The sequence below is a fragment of the Squalius cephalus genome, assembly GCF_949319135.1.
Source record: "Squalius cephalus genome assembly, chromosome: 14".
Lineage (NCBI taxonomy): Eukaryota > Metazoa > Chordata > Actinopteri > Cypriniformes > Leuciscidae > Squalius > Squalius cephalus.
Genome location: NC_137135.1, coordinates 35,234,725 through 35,251,838, shown reverse-complemented (window position 1 = coordinate 35,251,838; position 17,114 = coordinate 35,234,725). Strand labels below are relative to the sequence as shown.

Below are 17,114 nucleotides of genomic sequence, written 5' to 3'. Positions count from 1 at the left end.
TTAAACTAAGCGGTACATTGAAAAGAAAAGGCTGAAGGAAGAAGGTACGTTTATTGGGCAAGGGTGAGTAAGCAGGGTGGTGCTACAGTGAGAACAGAGGCTATGGCAGGGTTGGGCAAGCAAGCAGAGTCCTGACCGGGGGTTAGGGGCTAGGATACGCAGTGGGATGGGCTAGGGTAAAAAGATGAGTTTTAAGGGAGGAGCGAAAACTGCGTAGTGTAGGGGACTGTTTTATATGGAGTGGGAGTTTATTCCAATGAAGGGGAGCCAGGAGGGAAATGGGATTGGGCACAGGGCGAGGGTGGGACCGAGAAGGACAGCAGAGATTGAGAGCGTAAGGGATGGGAGGGAACATAGTAGGTGATAAGTGCAGCCAGGTAGGGTGGGGCAAGACCATGGAAGGATTTGTAGACTACGGTAATGAATTTAAATAAGCAGCGATAGTAAACAGGGAGCCAGTGTAGCTGGTGGGGAAGAGGGGAGGTGAGAGGAGTGGGGAGGTTGAATATAATACGGGCAGAGGCATTTTGAATTTGCTGTAGTGGTGTGAAGGCGTAGGAGGGAAGGCCAAGAAGGAGGCGGGTGAAGATGAGGGCATGACCCAGGAATTTAATGGCAGGGAAAGAGATGGAGGGGCGTATTTTGCGGATGTTGAATCGGTGGAATCGACAGGTGCGTGTAGTGGCCAAGATATGATCAGCAAGGGAAAGGGCAGCGTCAAAGATGACGTTGAAGTTGCGAACAGAGTTAACCGGAATGAGGGACATGGGAGGGAATGAGATGGTGGGGGTAGGAGGGGGGGGGGGGGGGGGGGTAGAAGGGAAGGGGAAAAAAGGATGAAGGAAGGGAAGGAAAAGAAAATCTGGGTGTCGTCAGCAAAGAAATGGTGGGGGAAATTAAATGAAGAAAATAGAGCTTCAAGAGGTGAGGTGTACAGAAAGAATAGCAAGGGTCCGAGGACAGAGCCCTGGGGAACACCAACAGTCAGAAGGGAGGGGGGAGGAGTGAACCTGTTGAAAGCAACAGCAGAGGTGCGGGAAGATAGGTATGAGTGCAGCCAGCTAAAGGGTGTTCCAGAAATGCCGAGGTTGGAAAGGGTGGAGAAGAGAATGGGATGATCGACTGTGTCAAAGGCAGCAAAGGAGAGATCAAGGAGAATGAGAATTGAAGAGAGGCCAGCATGAGAGGAGTTGGCCAGATGATTCTGGACAGTGAGGAGAGCAGTCTCCGTGGCATGGAAAGGACGGAAACCAGATTAGAGTCGGGGGTAGAGGGAGCTGACGGATATGTATTGTGATAGGTGTACGTGAACTAGACGCTCAAGGAGTTTTGAAATATGGACGAAGAGAGATTGGGCGGTAGTTGGCAGTGCAGGCAGGGTCGAGAGTGGTTTTTTTTTTTTATTGGTTTGACTTAAAGCTACACAGTGTAATTTTTTTAAGTTGATTCTTAGCAAAAAACACTTTGTTCTTTCAAAATGATGTGTGCTCATTAATGTGTAATTACTTCTACCAACTAATCAAGTATTCTCGTAAGCGTAGAATCTGCCATTCAGAATACATACGAGCGAGTCGCTCGAATGGCGGCAGCCATGTTGCGCCTCCATCTTGAAAATACATTAGCCAAAGAGGGACATACCTAGAAATTCAAGCTTCGCCTTCCGCGTTTTTACACTCAGTGGCACTGTGACGAACGCGAGGGGGAGATTACTCACGACTGCCGCCAGATTTGAAAGCCTGTTGAAGATGGAGGATCATGCCTATTCTCGAGGACATGTAACAGAGTCGCCAAGGAAGCGAAAGAGAGAATTAAAACGATAACGCGACAGGAAAAACGAAGCAGTTTGTTTATATCTATGGATCCAACATGGCATCAGAAGCGAAGTTACCTTTTGATGCAGCCTTAGATAGTGTTCTAAGTAGTTTAGAACGCAAGTTTATTTCGTCTTCTTCCTCGTCGAATTTCTGTCGCTCTACATACGTCATCTGGTATAATTGAAACGATTGGCTATGAGTTACGTGCAGGCGCATTTGATAGACATTCGTAGCGCCCAATAAACGGCTCTGGGCATTCGTAAACCACGCCTCAAATACGAGAAAATGAACATGTGGTCTCAATGAGAAGAGGTCTGACGTTTGCCAGGCTAGTAGTCATAAACAATTTCACCGCTAGATGGGAGAAAATCCTACACAGTGCAGCTTTAAAGCTTATTAAAAACACCACATAGACATATAAACAACATTAAAAACTGGGTTTTCACCACAGAGGGACTTTAAATCTGGATTATGATGAACTTGTTCTTGAGTTTCGGCGTTGGTGATTTTAATCTGAACTCTTAATTCAAGTGAAAATAGTGCGTGGGAAAATAACTCGCCTCGATCTCCTGGTACGAGCTGTTAATCATGGCAATAAGCATGTTGAGCAGAACCACCACCATAGTCACGTTGTAGATCCCATAAAGCACGTAGCCGATGTTCTCGATAAATTTATGATCATATTTCAGAACCACAGAGGACACTTCAGACAGCCCGAATATGGACCAAAAGAGCGTTTTAAAACTCTCCTCAACCCTGTGAACACAGACGAGAGGGAAGAGAGTGTTTACAGTCAACATGAAGCTTCGCTAGCACGTTTTACATCAGCAATGTGATGCGAAACTGATATTTAACAAGAAAAAGATGCAAACACAAAAATACAAAGGTGACAGAAAAGCGAAACCATTTTTGGTTCACCAGTTAATAATCTGAGATCCACAAAAAATAACATTTTGTGCATTATAAGTTAAAGATTCTTCATGGAATCACACATAGCAAAAAATAAGCTTTCTTTTTAAGAGTGTATTTTATCTTCAGGAATTGTGTGAAACATTAAAGCACATTGTAATGTCAAGTACAATCATTTCAGAGGCAGAGCAAGATATTAAATATTTATAAAACAAGCTTTTTTTGTGTTTGGAATAATGTGCACAGATGAATTTTGATTTAATGCCAGTGTTATTTATATACTATTATAGTATTTATTAATATTTTGAAGTTTAAGTCATTTTTTTATGTTTTTGTCAATTTTATATTATTTTTTCTTTACAGCTTTAATTAATTTTATTTCAGTTTTATTAACTTTAGTACTTGAACTTAAAAAAAAAAGAGAAATGTTGCCTTGGCAAATAACTGAAAGAAAATTAGTATATAAAAAAATTGTAACTGAAATTGAAATGACTGAAAATGTTTTTTAAAAATAGTTTTAGGGCGTTTTCACACCTGAGAGTCCACACCGAGGTCCGAACCAAAGTTCATGTTTTGATACATTGTATACATTCGGTTAGTTTTGGTTTGGTTTCTCATTGCAATTATGCGAGCGCACTAAAGAACTTTACATGACACACTTGCGTCCTGTCGTCATCATCTAGTATGTGGGCTGCATCTTGACATTGATTGGTTTGTAAACGGACGTGCGTCTGACGTCAGTGTGTTGTCAGTTCGGCGGATAACTTTGACATCAATGAATGAACAGACACATATCGTTGCCACTATACTTTTATTATTATGGCCAGGGTTCGAATTATGATTTTGCCAAGCATGTCAGAGGTTCTGGGTTCTAATCCGCACTCGTATAGGTTTTTTTTCTTTTTCTCATCAAAACCGATTATGTTTATCAGTGGTTGTATATCAGGCAGGGACACGTTTGTGTGCATTTTGTTTTGTGATTTCACCGGAACAAATAGAGAGTCTCCACAATGGACTAAATGAATGCTCTGCTAGTTAACTGAAGATGTTTTATTTATTTGTATTGATATATTAGTGCCGTGAGATGTTTCAAAAGTGGTGGGGACAATATCGACCTTAGCAAAAAGTGGTGGGGACATGTCCCACCTGCAAATTACGCCTATGTTAAAATAACACTTGCCTGATGGGTTATGCTACTGCTAGATCGGACGTTGACGTCACTTCTGTGAGTTAAGAAAGGTCAGGAAAAGTCCTGGCAGAAAGCGAAGCATAAGGATGTAGTGTGATGACGATCCGAGATCCCGCGAGATCCATGTGTTTGGGATCTTGTCCTATCTTTTAAGTCACGCTACAGTAGTCTGATTTGTAATTTAAAATAATGGTGCTGATGATTTTTAGAGACCCCCACAGGTGTATGATTTTACTGCTTTCATGGGAGCTCATCCTCTCTCTATGGGAGCTCAGCTCCCACTGGCTCCCACGTAATTCGAACCATGATTATGGCATTACTCCCTCCAGCACCGACTATACTCGAGGCTAGTTCAAATTCGCCAAATGAATGTCCTCATTGTGCGAACATTTTATCGTCGCCGACAGGACGCAGGACAAATATGTGTGTGTGTGTGTGTGTGTGAATCAGCTGGAAGAGACGCTGTGGGCAGGACTGACAGATCTGCACATAAATATTCTTCTTCAGTTGTTTAGGCTACGCGGGAACCACCGGAACGTCCTGTAAACGGTCTGAAAGTCCGAACCATACTGAAAATGCTTTCACACTAGAAACGAACCAAACCTTTGCTCAGTTTGATCAGGACCGAGACTACCTCTTTTCGTCGGACCAAATTTCGTCTGTTTGGTTCGGACCGTGGTCTAGGGGAGGGTTCACACCTGTAATTTTGATTCGGACCAAACTGAAAAGTCCGAAAATCCGGACCAAACAGGGTAGGTGTGAAAGGGCCCTAAGTTTTAGCTAAGCATTAAAACACTGTTTCCTGTTGACTTTAAATATGAACTGGCTTAGTGGTTGGTGTGAGTAAAAAAACGTTTGGTTCACTAATTTTGCCTTAGGAAAATAAAAACACTCAATTACTGTAAGTAAGTACTAGAGAGTAAAACGGACAACGGTGTAACATTTCAACATTTTTAAGTGAAATCCGCTGGGATAGTACATGTCTGGAGGAGAATGACCGCAATGTAAATGTATTTTCCGGTGTAAATGAACATCCTCCGCTCAGAATGATGCGCTCTATTGTTTGAGTACATACATTAGCTGACTTGTCAGACTTGTTTCATCACTTCTCGCTCGCTGCGAAACAAACCTCGTCCTGTCGGAGTCACTCTGCTGTGAAATGAGCTCCAGCACTTTTGATGCGGGAAAACCAAGAGCTCATTTCACAGGACTGACACTTTCACTGTATCTCCGCCTGAGAGACCACATGTTCGAGCAGACGACCATCTCACACTGATGAACGGTCACATTCACTGTGGGAGGATGAGTAACATACTCTAAGTCAAAAAAGGAAAATTCACTGAGAAAAAAAGGAATTTAATTGAATTAAGCCATTTATAATCTTAATTTTTTTTTTTAATTAAAAATACAAATTCAACAGTAAAATGGTTAAAAACGACAACAAAATAAATACAAATAATCTTAATCTAAAAAGATCAAATAAAATATTTAATTGTATATTTTTAATATTAATTTAAAAATTAAAAATAAAATTAAAAATTCTTTAAAATTTAGAATAGTTAAAAAAAATCTGTTATAAAATATTTTTTAAAATCATTACAAAATAAATACAAAATCGGATTAAAAATAGTTTTTATTTTCATTTTTTTAAATAAAAAATATTCCTTTGATTTTGATAAAAAAAATTAGTAAAGAAAATTCAGCTTAACATGTTTTTAAAAATATTATAAAATAAATACAAACATTTAAAACAATGAAAAATTATTTTAAGATATTAAAATTATTTTTATTTGGTAGTACTTAGAAATATGTGTTAAGCGTGTCAGGATGGTCGACTAGTACAAGAACATGTGGTCTGGTAGACACGACCTATTCAACTATTTATACCTGGTTCTCTCAACTAGTGCGTTTTGAAAATATGTAGTTATGCACATCCCTAATTGTACATATTTTTGTGAAGTAATGTTTCCTCAAACAATATATTTTGCAGAACATGGACACTGACAAAAACTGGTCTTGGATTTACTTTCAAACAATTTTCACTCAAAAATTGCTAGTAAATTTCACAAATAATTAAAAAGAAACAGTAAGTAAACATGAAATATTGAAGTAGAAAGACTGAAATAGTATTCTCTTAATAATCTCAGTGCATGTCACTCACGTGGTGAAGGCGGGATTGACCTTTGCCCCCAGATAGTAGGAGTAGAGGATGAACATGCCGATCATGAATGCGAGGAAGACCATGATGAAGAGCACCATGAACTTGAAGATGTCCTTGACGGTTCGGCCCAGGGAGATCTGGAGCGGCCCGAAGCTCTCGTTGGCCGGGAGAATGTAAGCGATGCGAGAGAAGCTGAGGACCACAGCGATGGCGTACAGGCCCTCGGAGATCAGCTGAGGGTCCGACGGAAGCCACTTATCTCTCGCTGAAACAGTCAGAGGAACAGTGGCGTGTTTAAATGTTAGATAATTAATCAGGCTGGTGTATCGGTCTATCAGTGTGCCATGATTTTAAAGAATGTGTCACAGTGAGCATTATGAACAAATGTTTTTTTTTTTTTGTTTAGTTGTTTTTTATGATTTATTTATCATTTTTATGATAATGAGCAAATGTTTAAGATGATCTATTATTGTCCAGTGTTGATTCAGAATCACGGATATACTGATTTGATACAATATAGTTTGTTAATGTTTTAATTAATTTTTTTATATTTACTTTAATTTTAGTTAAAGTTGTAGTAATTTTGTTGTTTTTGTCATTTTTATTAGTTTCTGTTTTTTTAATAAAATATGTATTTTTTTTATAAAATAAGTATATAATTTTTTTGATGTTTATTTTTTTGTTTTAGTTATTTTAGTATGTGTTCTTTTAGTTTCAATGAGATCATACATTTATAGTTAAGAATATTTTGTTTCTTATTTTTATTTTTAAAATTCACTTTAATTTTAGTTAAAGTTTTTCCATTTTTATTAGTTTTCATTTTTTTATTAAAATGTGTCTATGTAGTTTTTTTATTTTTATTTTCAGTTGATTTACTTTTAATTATTTTAGCATTAGTGTTATTCTAGTCTCATTGAGATACTAATACAGTTTTTACTTATATTTTTTAATTATATTTTATATTTTTCGTTTTCATTTTAAGTTCAATTAAAGTTGTTTTTGTAATTTTTATTAAAATATGTCTACAGTAGAATATATTTTTTTTAGTTTGTTATTTTAGTATACTATTACATATTTTATAAATATTTTGAATTCAATTTTATGTTTATTTTTTGTTAAAGTTTTAGTACTTTTGTTGTGTTTTAGTAATTTTTATTAGCTTTTGTTTGTTATTTAGTTGTTTTTTGTTAAACTAAATTTACAATGAGAAATGTTGCTCTGGCAACTAGCTGAAACAAAACAAGTTTTATTTTATTTCAGTTAATCTTTATTTTAAGTAACAAAATTTTTTGTTTTTTTTAAATAAAGTTTTAGTTTCAGTTATAATAACCCTGTTTAGTACTTCAAGTTAAACTAAAGTTAAACTAGAAATGTTGCTCCGTCTACTAGCAGAAATAAATCAGTTCAGAAAGTATTTCAGTTAATGTTTCTTCTGTTTCAAGTAAGAAAAAGATTGTTAATGGTTTTAGTTTTAGTTAACGACAGTTGTCTAATTATAGTAGGTTAAATTCCTTAACTTGATTTCCTCTATATACTATGGTGTGCACATCAGCAAATCCATGCATGTAGAAAACTTCAGTGCATTTAATCAAGTTTTAAATCATAATACTACCAAAACTCATGTATATTTCAATGTTTTAAAGGTGCATTGTGTAATATTTAGGAGGATCTGTTGACAGAAATGCAATATCATATACATAACTATGTTTTCAGTGGTGTATAAAGACCTTACATAATGAACCGTTATGTTAAGCTTAGAATGAGCATTTCTCTCTACACACACCACAGGTCTCCTTACTTGACATGTTTCTACGGTGGCCCTGAACGGACAAACGCGTTTCGTCACTATGTTGTTCTTCGTGTAAAGAAGCGAGATAAAAGTCAGCGGATAGAACACTGACACAATGATGAACAGGTAACAATAATAATCGCAATAACATTGTTTTACTCAATAATTAAGTAAATCTAATTTCTTAATTCATCTTTGTAAAGAAACCTCATTGATTACTCTCTGCTGTCTCAGACGACGACATCACTTCCTGTCGCCACCGTAACTTCTGTTGGGTGCAGTTCGCAACCTCACCACTAGATGCCGCTAGAATGACACACCTTTAAGACATTCTCTCGGAGTGACAGCAGCGCTCAGACTCTCCTCACCGTATGTGAAGTATCTGATGTCTGGTGGCAGTGTGACCAGCGAGAGGTCTGCGGCGTGGATATTCTCATCCACATACTCCTGGGCTTTCATGGCCTGCATGAAGGCGAAAAACCGTGCGGTGAACGCGGCGATGAAGATGGAGAGCATGCCGAAATCCAGAACGTTCCAGAGCTGCATGATGTATTCCCTCGGCCCCTCCGTCCAAAGCTCTTTACACTCCGACCACATCATTCCTGCAGAAAAACACAGCGATTCTGATGCTCAACCATCAAAACACCACATTTTTCATAATCAGCTGTTATGGTGTGGCTGAAAATAGAAATTAATCTAAACTGTTTCTTGTGGTGAACGCCATGGGATTGTACAATTTTCCCAGTTGATCAGACAAGACACAGTGCAGAAAACTGATTGTGGACTGAGCTCATGTGTTTTCATATTAGATATGAGGACATAAGAGATGAGAGAGAGATAAAGAGACAGAGAGAATTAATCAGACAATCAAAGAGCTGGAGGAGAACACATTCTCACAGGGAAATCACTGCATGATAATCTTCTGTATGAAGCATCAGCAAATTCTGTTAAAACCATGAACTACATTTGCATTGCACTTTAATTTGAAATCTAAGTTAGAAGAATGCCGAAGGAAATCCAAGTAATACATCGCTCAATTTAATCAGAGACGGAAAGCATGCTGGGATAGAACTGTGATTTAATCTCCAAAAGTATAAATCCATTACTTCACCAAACTCCCATGAGAGAAGCCAGAGAGAACAGGAGCTGGTGTTGAAGCGAGAAGGTCAGGGGTCACGCTGAGCCCTCAACCGTCACCACTATAATCAACCTTCCCACACACACACTTTACCAATGTTACACTAGCATGAGCACTAGAATCACATGAACATTCTGAACCAGGGATGGAAATTAGCACCCGCCACCAGCCAAATGCGGGTGATTTTGTGTTGTGGCGGGTAAACTCGCTTTACCTACCGGCCACCGTGGCGGGTAAATAAAGATAGCATACTGTTTCACACGAACGGCGGACACTTAGAGGAGGCACACCTTCAAAAAAAATGTGCCGTTACATCGCAGGCGTTAAGAGGTCTGCAGAGAAAACATCTTTGCATTGACTTAACATTGAAATCACTCGCGCCTGACGCGCTATTCGCGTCCGGTGTGAACGCACCAATGCGACAGTGGAGCGTTTTTAAGATTTCCACTCTGGAGGGTGGTTTCACTTTTTTGCGGTTTTAAGCCCCAAAAACGCCGTCGCCGTCTAAACGAAAGGCACATCTGATAAAATATTTTTACGTTTTCACCCGCAAGCGTTCTCGTGTAAACAGGGCCTAATAGTTTCATTGTTGGGACTAAAAACCTAAAACTGGAAGCCATAAAAGACCACGAATAATCCAAATGCCACATCCAGGTAAAAAAGAGAAATATATATATAAGAGAGGAAGAGTGTATAAGAGAGAAAGAGAAAATGTCAGTATTTCATTGAGACTTGAGATTAAATAAACTGCTTAAGTATTGTAAATCTTGTAGTATTAATTTTCACATGCAGTTACACATTGTCGGTTAAAAACAAGAAAGTGGCTGGTAAAAACATTGAGTGGCTGGTAGATTTTGAAATCCACCAGCCACAGTGGCCGGTGGACAAAAAAGTTAAAGGGGGGGTGAAATGCTCATTTTCACTCAATCTCCTGTTAATCTTGAGTACCTATAGAGTAATATTGCATCCTTCATATCTCCAAAAAGTATTTTGTTTTATTAAATTTTTAACAGAAAGATAGGCTGTACCGAGTCTTTCCGGAAAAAACCGAGCGGCTGGGGGCGGGCCGTGTGGGCGAAGCTAAGCTGTGCTAACGCGCCAAGCTAGTGACAACACACAGAGACATTTGTTCAACAAACAGTTTTACTCACCGTCCGGTTCCAACGCACGACCGCGAACCTTTATCATTGTGACTGCTCGATCCTTAAGCATTAGACGATCTGCAAATCCGTAGATCTGGGCTTTGTTTATAAAACAATCATCGTCGAAATGCAGGGAACAAAAGTCTTACACAACTCCGTTTATGCTCAGGAAAACAAACTGCCACGGGTTCCTTAACGCTGGGTTCTTTGGGAATCTGTGCAGGGTTGTCTTGCCCTGGCAACCAAAAACACACTTCTTTGGTGACATTGACTTCCCAAAAGCCGAGCAGGGCGCTTTGATGGCGAACTGCTTTCACTCTCTTGCTCTGGTCTAAGAGTGCGCGCGCAGCCGCGATCTTACTGGAGAAGTGCCCTTAGGACCCATATAAGGAAATTCCGTTACATCTGACGTCACACATACCCATACTCGAAAAAAACTTTCCGAAACTTGTGACAAACCGGAAGGAGTATTTTTGGAACAAAAATACTCCTTCAAACGTACAACTTAGTTTTTGAAACTTTGTCCATGTTTAGCATGGGAATCCAACTCTTTACCAGTGTAAAAAACTCAGTATGCATGAAACAGCATTTCACCCCCCCTTTAATTTCCATCCTTGTTCTGAACTCACACTTTAAAGCTGCAGTCTGCAGTTTTTCCTCTTTGTCGCCATCTCTGTTCGAAATCTGCAATTGCAGTTATTCGCTGAATTATCAACTTTACGTGGGTTGTGCGTCGGCTCGGCACAGCGCGGATGAATCCGATGTTTTGAGGAGAATGTGCGGCTGTCAGTCGCCGCCGGTGTGGATCATTCGCAATCACAGATTCTACTTTTGGGAAGTATGACCAACATAAGAGTTTTCACCAGGAAATGTCCTCAGAACAAGTAACATCCACTTTTGTTCTGACCAACTCAGGGAAAAAAAGCATCGCAGTAAATCGCACTGATTAAATCTAACGATCGCTTATATCACGTCAAACTGTGCACATTATACTTTGTTCTCAAATTGTTAATGTTAACAACATCAGCATTGCAGGACTACATTTAATGCCCTTCCGATATTATCCTTGTTTTCGCATGGGCCGGTTGCAGTATCTCTTTTTCTCCGAAGCCTTTCGTGTTTTACAGCGGGTGAATCTCCTGGTGATCGTCGTTTGAACCTTTCTGGATCCACCATCAAATTGATAAGTTTAATTATATCAAGTGCTGCGAGAAAAGGCTATAAATCTCCACCTCCAGCCGACTAGCCGAGACTCGTCTTTATGTGGACAGATGTGACATAATGACACAAAGACATGCTCGAATTTCCCGCGGAAATCCACCAGTACCACTGGAACTAAAAACATTATTACAAGCTTACCGTTGTGAATCGAGCTACGGCAAGCAGAGAGTTCTGAACACTGGCTAGTTATGTACTTGCTCAAAAAATTATTTTGGATAATTTTTAACCCAAAAAAGCTACGTTCTAAACACACACTTTAAAGGAACATCCTAAACTCATAATGTACAAACAGGGCCTAAAATTAACGGTGTTGGCGAGTGTATGAAATGGTGTCAATCGCCAGTTGGCCAGTAACATTTTTATGAATTCAAACAATGCAGAATTGTGAGTACATGAACAAACGCGAACGATGCGTGGGACGGTGGACGGGCTAGTGCTGCATCATCACGAAAATGTAAGCCGTACCAATTTAAATATTCAAGCACAAGACGACTCAATTCGTTACTTGTGTGGGCCCAGAAATCTGCATCTCAGACAGTGCGTTTTACATCTTCTTGAGCTTGAATAGACATATTCAAACAAAACTGTAAAAATGTCTGTCTTGGCAAGTATCCTTGTAAACATAGTCTTAAAGGGGTCATATAATGGTACATGCACTTTTACAAGTTGATTGTACTGAAATGTGTGTTGGCATTGCCTGTACACAACCATCATAAAATGATAAAAATCCATCCAGTGTTTTTTTTTAAATCTTCTTATATGTTTCCCCCTCTCCTGAATCAAGCTGTTCGATTTTGTGACGTCACAAAATCGACGCTCCTCCCACGATGGTTGATTGACAGCAGCGTTTCAACACAGACCCGCCCTTGCTCGTGAGCGAGCTGTCAATCATAGCCCGCGTGGACCGGCGCGGTCATTGTTGATAGCTGGAGCACTGTCTATGAGCTGAATGGCGTCTAAGCGATTGTGGTGTTCTTGGGTGTAATAACGAACACAGCATCATTTTGATGTTCCTAAATCCGAACGCTGAAGACGCAGTGGCTGAGTTTGTTTTCGAAGGGAATATTCCCCACGATCAACGTCAATGCTTTCATGTTTGCGCGAATCATTTCACACACCAGACTGCTTTACAAACGAGGTCAGTATAAAGCTGGTTTTGCTAAGAAGCTGCTCCTGAAAAAAGGATCGGTACCAACTATTCGTGTTCCTGCTGCACCTCCAGAAGAACTGAAGTGAGTGTAACGTTTTATTAACCTTTATATTAATATTAATATTAATCTTTGCAAATCGCTTGCTGCACGCTTCACTATGAATGCGGCTATTTTTACACTCAGGGTACATTACGGCATGTTTTCTATGTATGATGTTCTCAATTTAATTCATAATCCCATGTTTATAATGAACAACGCGTTATGGTTATTGTGTTATTGTGTTACGGTGTACGCACAGAACAGAGGGGCGGGGCGAGCAAAGCTCGTTATCATTTAAAGACGCATGCACTTAAACGGCGTGCTGAAAACAGAGCTGTTTTTGACCAGGTAAAATGAGTGTTTTCTTACAATACTAATGAGAATTTTGAATTAAAGTATATTACAAACTTTTAATTTAGACCCTAAAGAATCATATTAGCTTGTACAAAAATGACATTATATGACCCCTTTAAGTGAATGTAAACAGTTTAGGAATAAACATGTGTACAGTATCAGTAAATTGGATCAGTGCATTCGCTCTTAAAGTGACGGCAGTCTAAACAGGCTGTCTGTGTTTTTAATGTTAATCAAACAACAAAAGACAAAGAACAATCACTCATTGCTCTTGACTGAGTAACATTAAAAAAGGATTAATCTATGTTTCATGGATGGTATAAATATTTATGGCCGGTACATTTTCTTACATCACCGGCCATTGGCAGGTGTGGCAAAAAGTTAGTTTTAAGCCCTGTGTACAAACCTTCTGACCATTTAATTCTCACCATCCATCTCTATACAGTACCTCAACATAAACACAGATATGCAGGAATTAACTAATCTCACTTTTGCGTGCGCACCAATACGACAGAAAACAAGGAACAGAGAAATTAAATCAAAATTGACAATTCTTATTTTTTATGGAATATTGCAGTATTTATTCTAAACGTTTTATCCGTGCACATTATTATTGTTTTTATAATCTTGAATCAGAATAACTTCCTCTTCAGCATCTCTTCTCTGATGATGTGGGCGGGGCAACCTGTCACTCACATGAGATCAGCCAATAGCAAACCAAAACCATCCAATCAATTCCACACAGACAAAATCAAGCCCCGCCCACATTTGTTCTTGTTCCAGAAGCGTTTCACTCGGATAAATGTCACTTCCACTTCATGCACTTTAAGTGTCCATAGGGCGAAACTCTTCTGGCTTGTAGAGTGAAAAATAACACAACTAATGGACTCCACGCATGGTCACTTTCACAGTCCAAGCAGGTTCGATCGGTTAACACACTCACAGTGAGGATGGCTTTTTCACGTTAACATTTCAAATGTGTCGCCATTTACTGAAAGCCTGTCAACTCTGTCACTATCAAGGTGGAAACCAAACAACACTTTTTGGATTTTTGCACCATGCAAGATAACAAGTCACATAGTATCATGAATAATTAAGAGGCACTGCAGCAATAGTGCAGGAATGAATCACATCCTCACGTTGATTTCAAACCTGGAAGATGAAAGTAGTCCCTAAAAAATCTTCTTTCCTCTCAAAATGACAAATAACAGATGCACATATCTGTTTCAGCTAAGGACTTGCTCATATTGTCCTGCATTGACACAGCGAAACATTTTCTTACATCAAATGTAATGAGGTGCACTCATTGTGGGAGAACTCTCTGAACCACAAACCAAATGGGAACTAAACTCAACCCAATCTGAGCTCTCTCAATGATGCATTGCCTGCGAAAAGCCTCGCATTACCAAATCTATTTCACAATACGACAGTGATGAATGAACATGCCTCGTTGCAAACGGCTAGAACATATTATGCTGAACAGTGCCTTTTTGCTCGCTTTTTTTGTTTCTTTACGTGAGTGTGGAACTGTGCCTTCCTAAACGATAAGATACTAACTAGATTAACTACAGTCAAGAAGCCCTTTAAAAAAATAAAAGTAGTAAGTCACAGTATGTGTTACTTAAAAATACCTAAACTCATAAAGGCTGTTTAAGGAGGCAATACATAACTGATGGAAAATATATAACAAATTGTCTAGATTTACACTATTGTTAAAAAGCTTGAGCTTAGTAATACTTTTAATACTATTAATACTTTTATTCAGCAAGGACACATGATTAAACTGATCAAAAGTGACAGTAAGTGTTACAAAAAATAAACATTGTTTTAAACATTCTATTCATCAAAGACTGGAGTATTGAGGCTGAAGTCACAGGAATAAATGACACTTTACTATATATTCACATAGAAAATATACAATTATTTTGAATTGTAATAATATTTCATTGTTTTTACTGTAATTTTGATCAAATAAATGCAGCCTTGGTGAGCAGAAGAGACTTCAGACCAACCCCAAATATATTCTGCGATCAGAGAAATATTTATCAGGTACAAAAATAACAGAATTAATCTTGAACAGATCATTTACAGTAAATACTGAAACTGAAAAAACTCAATTCATAACCTAGTAGAAAATTTTGTGATTAAACGAAACATGTTAAAGGTGCTATATGTAGTTTTTCGACCAAAATGAATCCCTTTTTTTATTGCCTGTGTGTGAAGGGGTTGTAATCTCACATTAAAATGATCCACTTGGCGGGTCTTGCTATTACCTCTGAAAGCAAGTACTCCTATTTCTATGTGAAGGCTCCGGGTTGGATTTGCCGCAAAATCCAGTGACGTGACCTGCATGCGCGCTCCCGAGCCTCTCGCCTCGTCTGCTGACTTTGCACTCAACAGCGACGACACTGCAACTTATGACATGGATTTATGATTTATGCAACTTATGACATGTCCGCTAACAATAAGAAACGACCTGCTCCCAGCACAACACAGACTCCAACACAAACTCCACATATTGGGTCTCATTCATGAAACGTGTGTAAAGTGGTTCTGGCGTAAATTTTCGGATTCATTAAAATGTTCATATTTTCCAAATGTTAGTTGGTACGAAAGAAATCTACACCTGCTCCCAGCCACGCGTAAATAGTGCGTTTAACATCCGAACGTTTTGCTCATTAATAAGGCTGCATTTTAATTCACCTTAATCGGGTACATATTTACACAGCATTTTGAAAAAAATATTATATATAGTAATTACATACGTTTTTTCTTTTTACTTTTATTATGAGAGCCAGTAATAGCATCTGCAAACGGAACACAAGTCCGCAAGTCACAAGTGTTGCAGTCAAGCTTCATGTCGAACCATTTTCTTTTCACTTCTGGGACTGTTCGATTAACAGATGAAACTCCATTAACTGCATCTGTAATATGCTGCCAAGCTTCCTTTTTTTTAGGACCTGATACGCCACTATGTACGCTTGAAAATAAAATGTGGCGTTTTGAATGAACTTCTGATAATAAAACTTCAATTTCTGCATCTGAGAAATTTCTCTTTTTCATTCGCTTTTGAGAAGACATGTCGAAATCCTTTGTTTGGTGTCATAATATGATGCCCATATATAGTTGTCAGTCAGATTTAATGGGCGGGATTTATGGTAATTGAGAATGAGCGTGCACACGCGTCCCATTTACGACTGATTGGAATTCATTAACACACACATTTGAACCCATTTCACTATCACATCTGACGTTTACGAAGTATTTGTGAATCAGGAGAAGAGTTTTCGGGAAGGTCTCTTTACGTGCAAATCACTCACATATTTACTTGTATATTTACGAATGTTTCATGAATGAGACCCATTGAAAGAAAAAAAAAAAAGTTTTATCTGCTGAAGCTCATCAGGCCAAACGTAATTCGGATCAACTTCGGACGAAAACACGGATCAACATCATGGTACGAGCATGGAGCATTAGTTCAACGTCAAGCTGACAAAAGTAGCCTATTATTGTAACGTTGCAGTGGGACGTTGCAGTTTACCTGAGTTTCCAGCATGTTGTGTGATGCTTTCTCCGGTGTGTTGCGTCTCAGTCTGGCCAGTACCCAGAGTGCTTGCTCATGAGTTCGAGCACGAGCACTCGCTTGTAAACGTATTGGTTGCAATCTGAAACATCACCACTAGAGGCCGCTGAAAACTACATATAGCCCCTTTAAAACTAAAGAACTGAATTTTTTTTACTTTTTATTCAAATGGTTATTTGAAATGAACTTTCCGAATGAACTGATTCACTAAAATGATTCACACTTCCCAACACTTCTCGCTGTAGGAAAGCAGGTTAGAAAAAGCTTCACTGTTTTGGAAACAGATGAGCAATGGTCGGTCATGCGACTGAAAACGGTAGAAGCGTCACTATTTTTTGTAAGTTGTTGCCCAGCACTAGTCTAGTTTGAGAAAACACATTATTTTCATTCAGTTCAGAGATGACTGGCTCTAATCCACTCAAACTCTCACTCTCTGTCAGTCTCATCAGGACAAAACGATTGAGAGGTTCATTGATCGTTCCGGCTTTGGTCCTGGAGTGAGGAACTCTATTTCTGAAAGTGATAGATTAGTCTCTTAATTAAATGTCCTATATTACTAAAACTGACCATTTTATAAAAGAGCAGTCACAAATGAGATCTCAATCTCAATCTCAATTGCTTCTC

General features: G+C 38.8%; 1 protein-coding gene across 2 annotated transcripts in view; it reads right to left on the bottom strand.

The window, feature by feature from the left end:
- trpc3 (transient receptor potential cation channel, subfamily C, member 3) overlaps nt 1–17,114 on the bottom strand; it is a 54,416-nt gene that overhangs the window by 10,618 nt on the left and 26,684 nt on the right. For both annotated transcript variants that reach the window (XM_079892135.1, XM_079892136.1), the window contains exons 7-9: nt 8,231–8,464; nt 6,074–6,338; nt 2,375–2,570 (exon numbers count right to left, since the gene is read on the bottom strand). In XM_079892135.1, the coding sequence (XP_079748261.1) occupies nt 2,375–2,570; nt 6,074–6,338; nt 8,231–8,464 (695 nt within the window). The remainder of the gene's footprint in view (nt 1–2,374; nt 2,571–6,073; nt 6,339–8,230; nt 8,465–17,114) is intronic.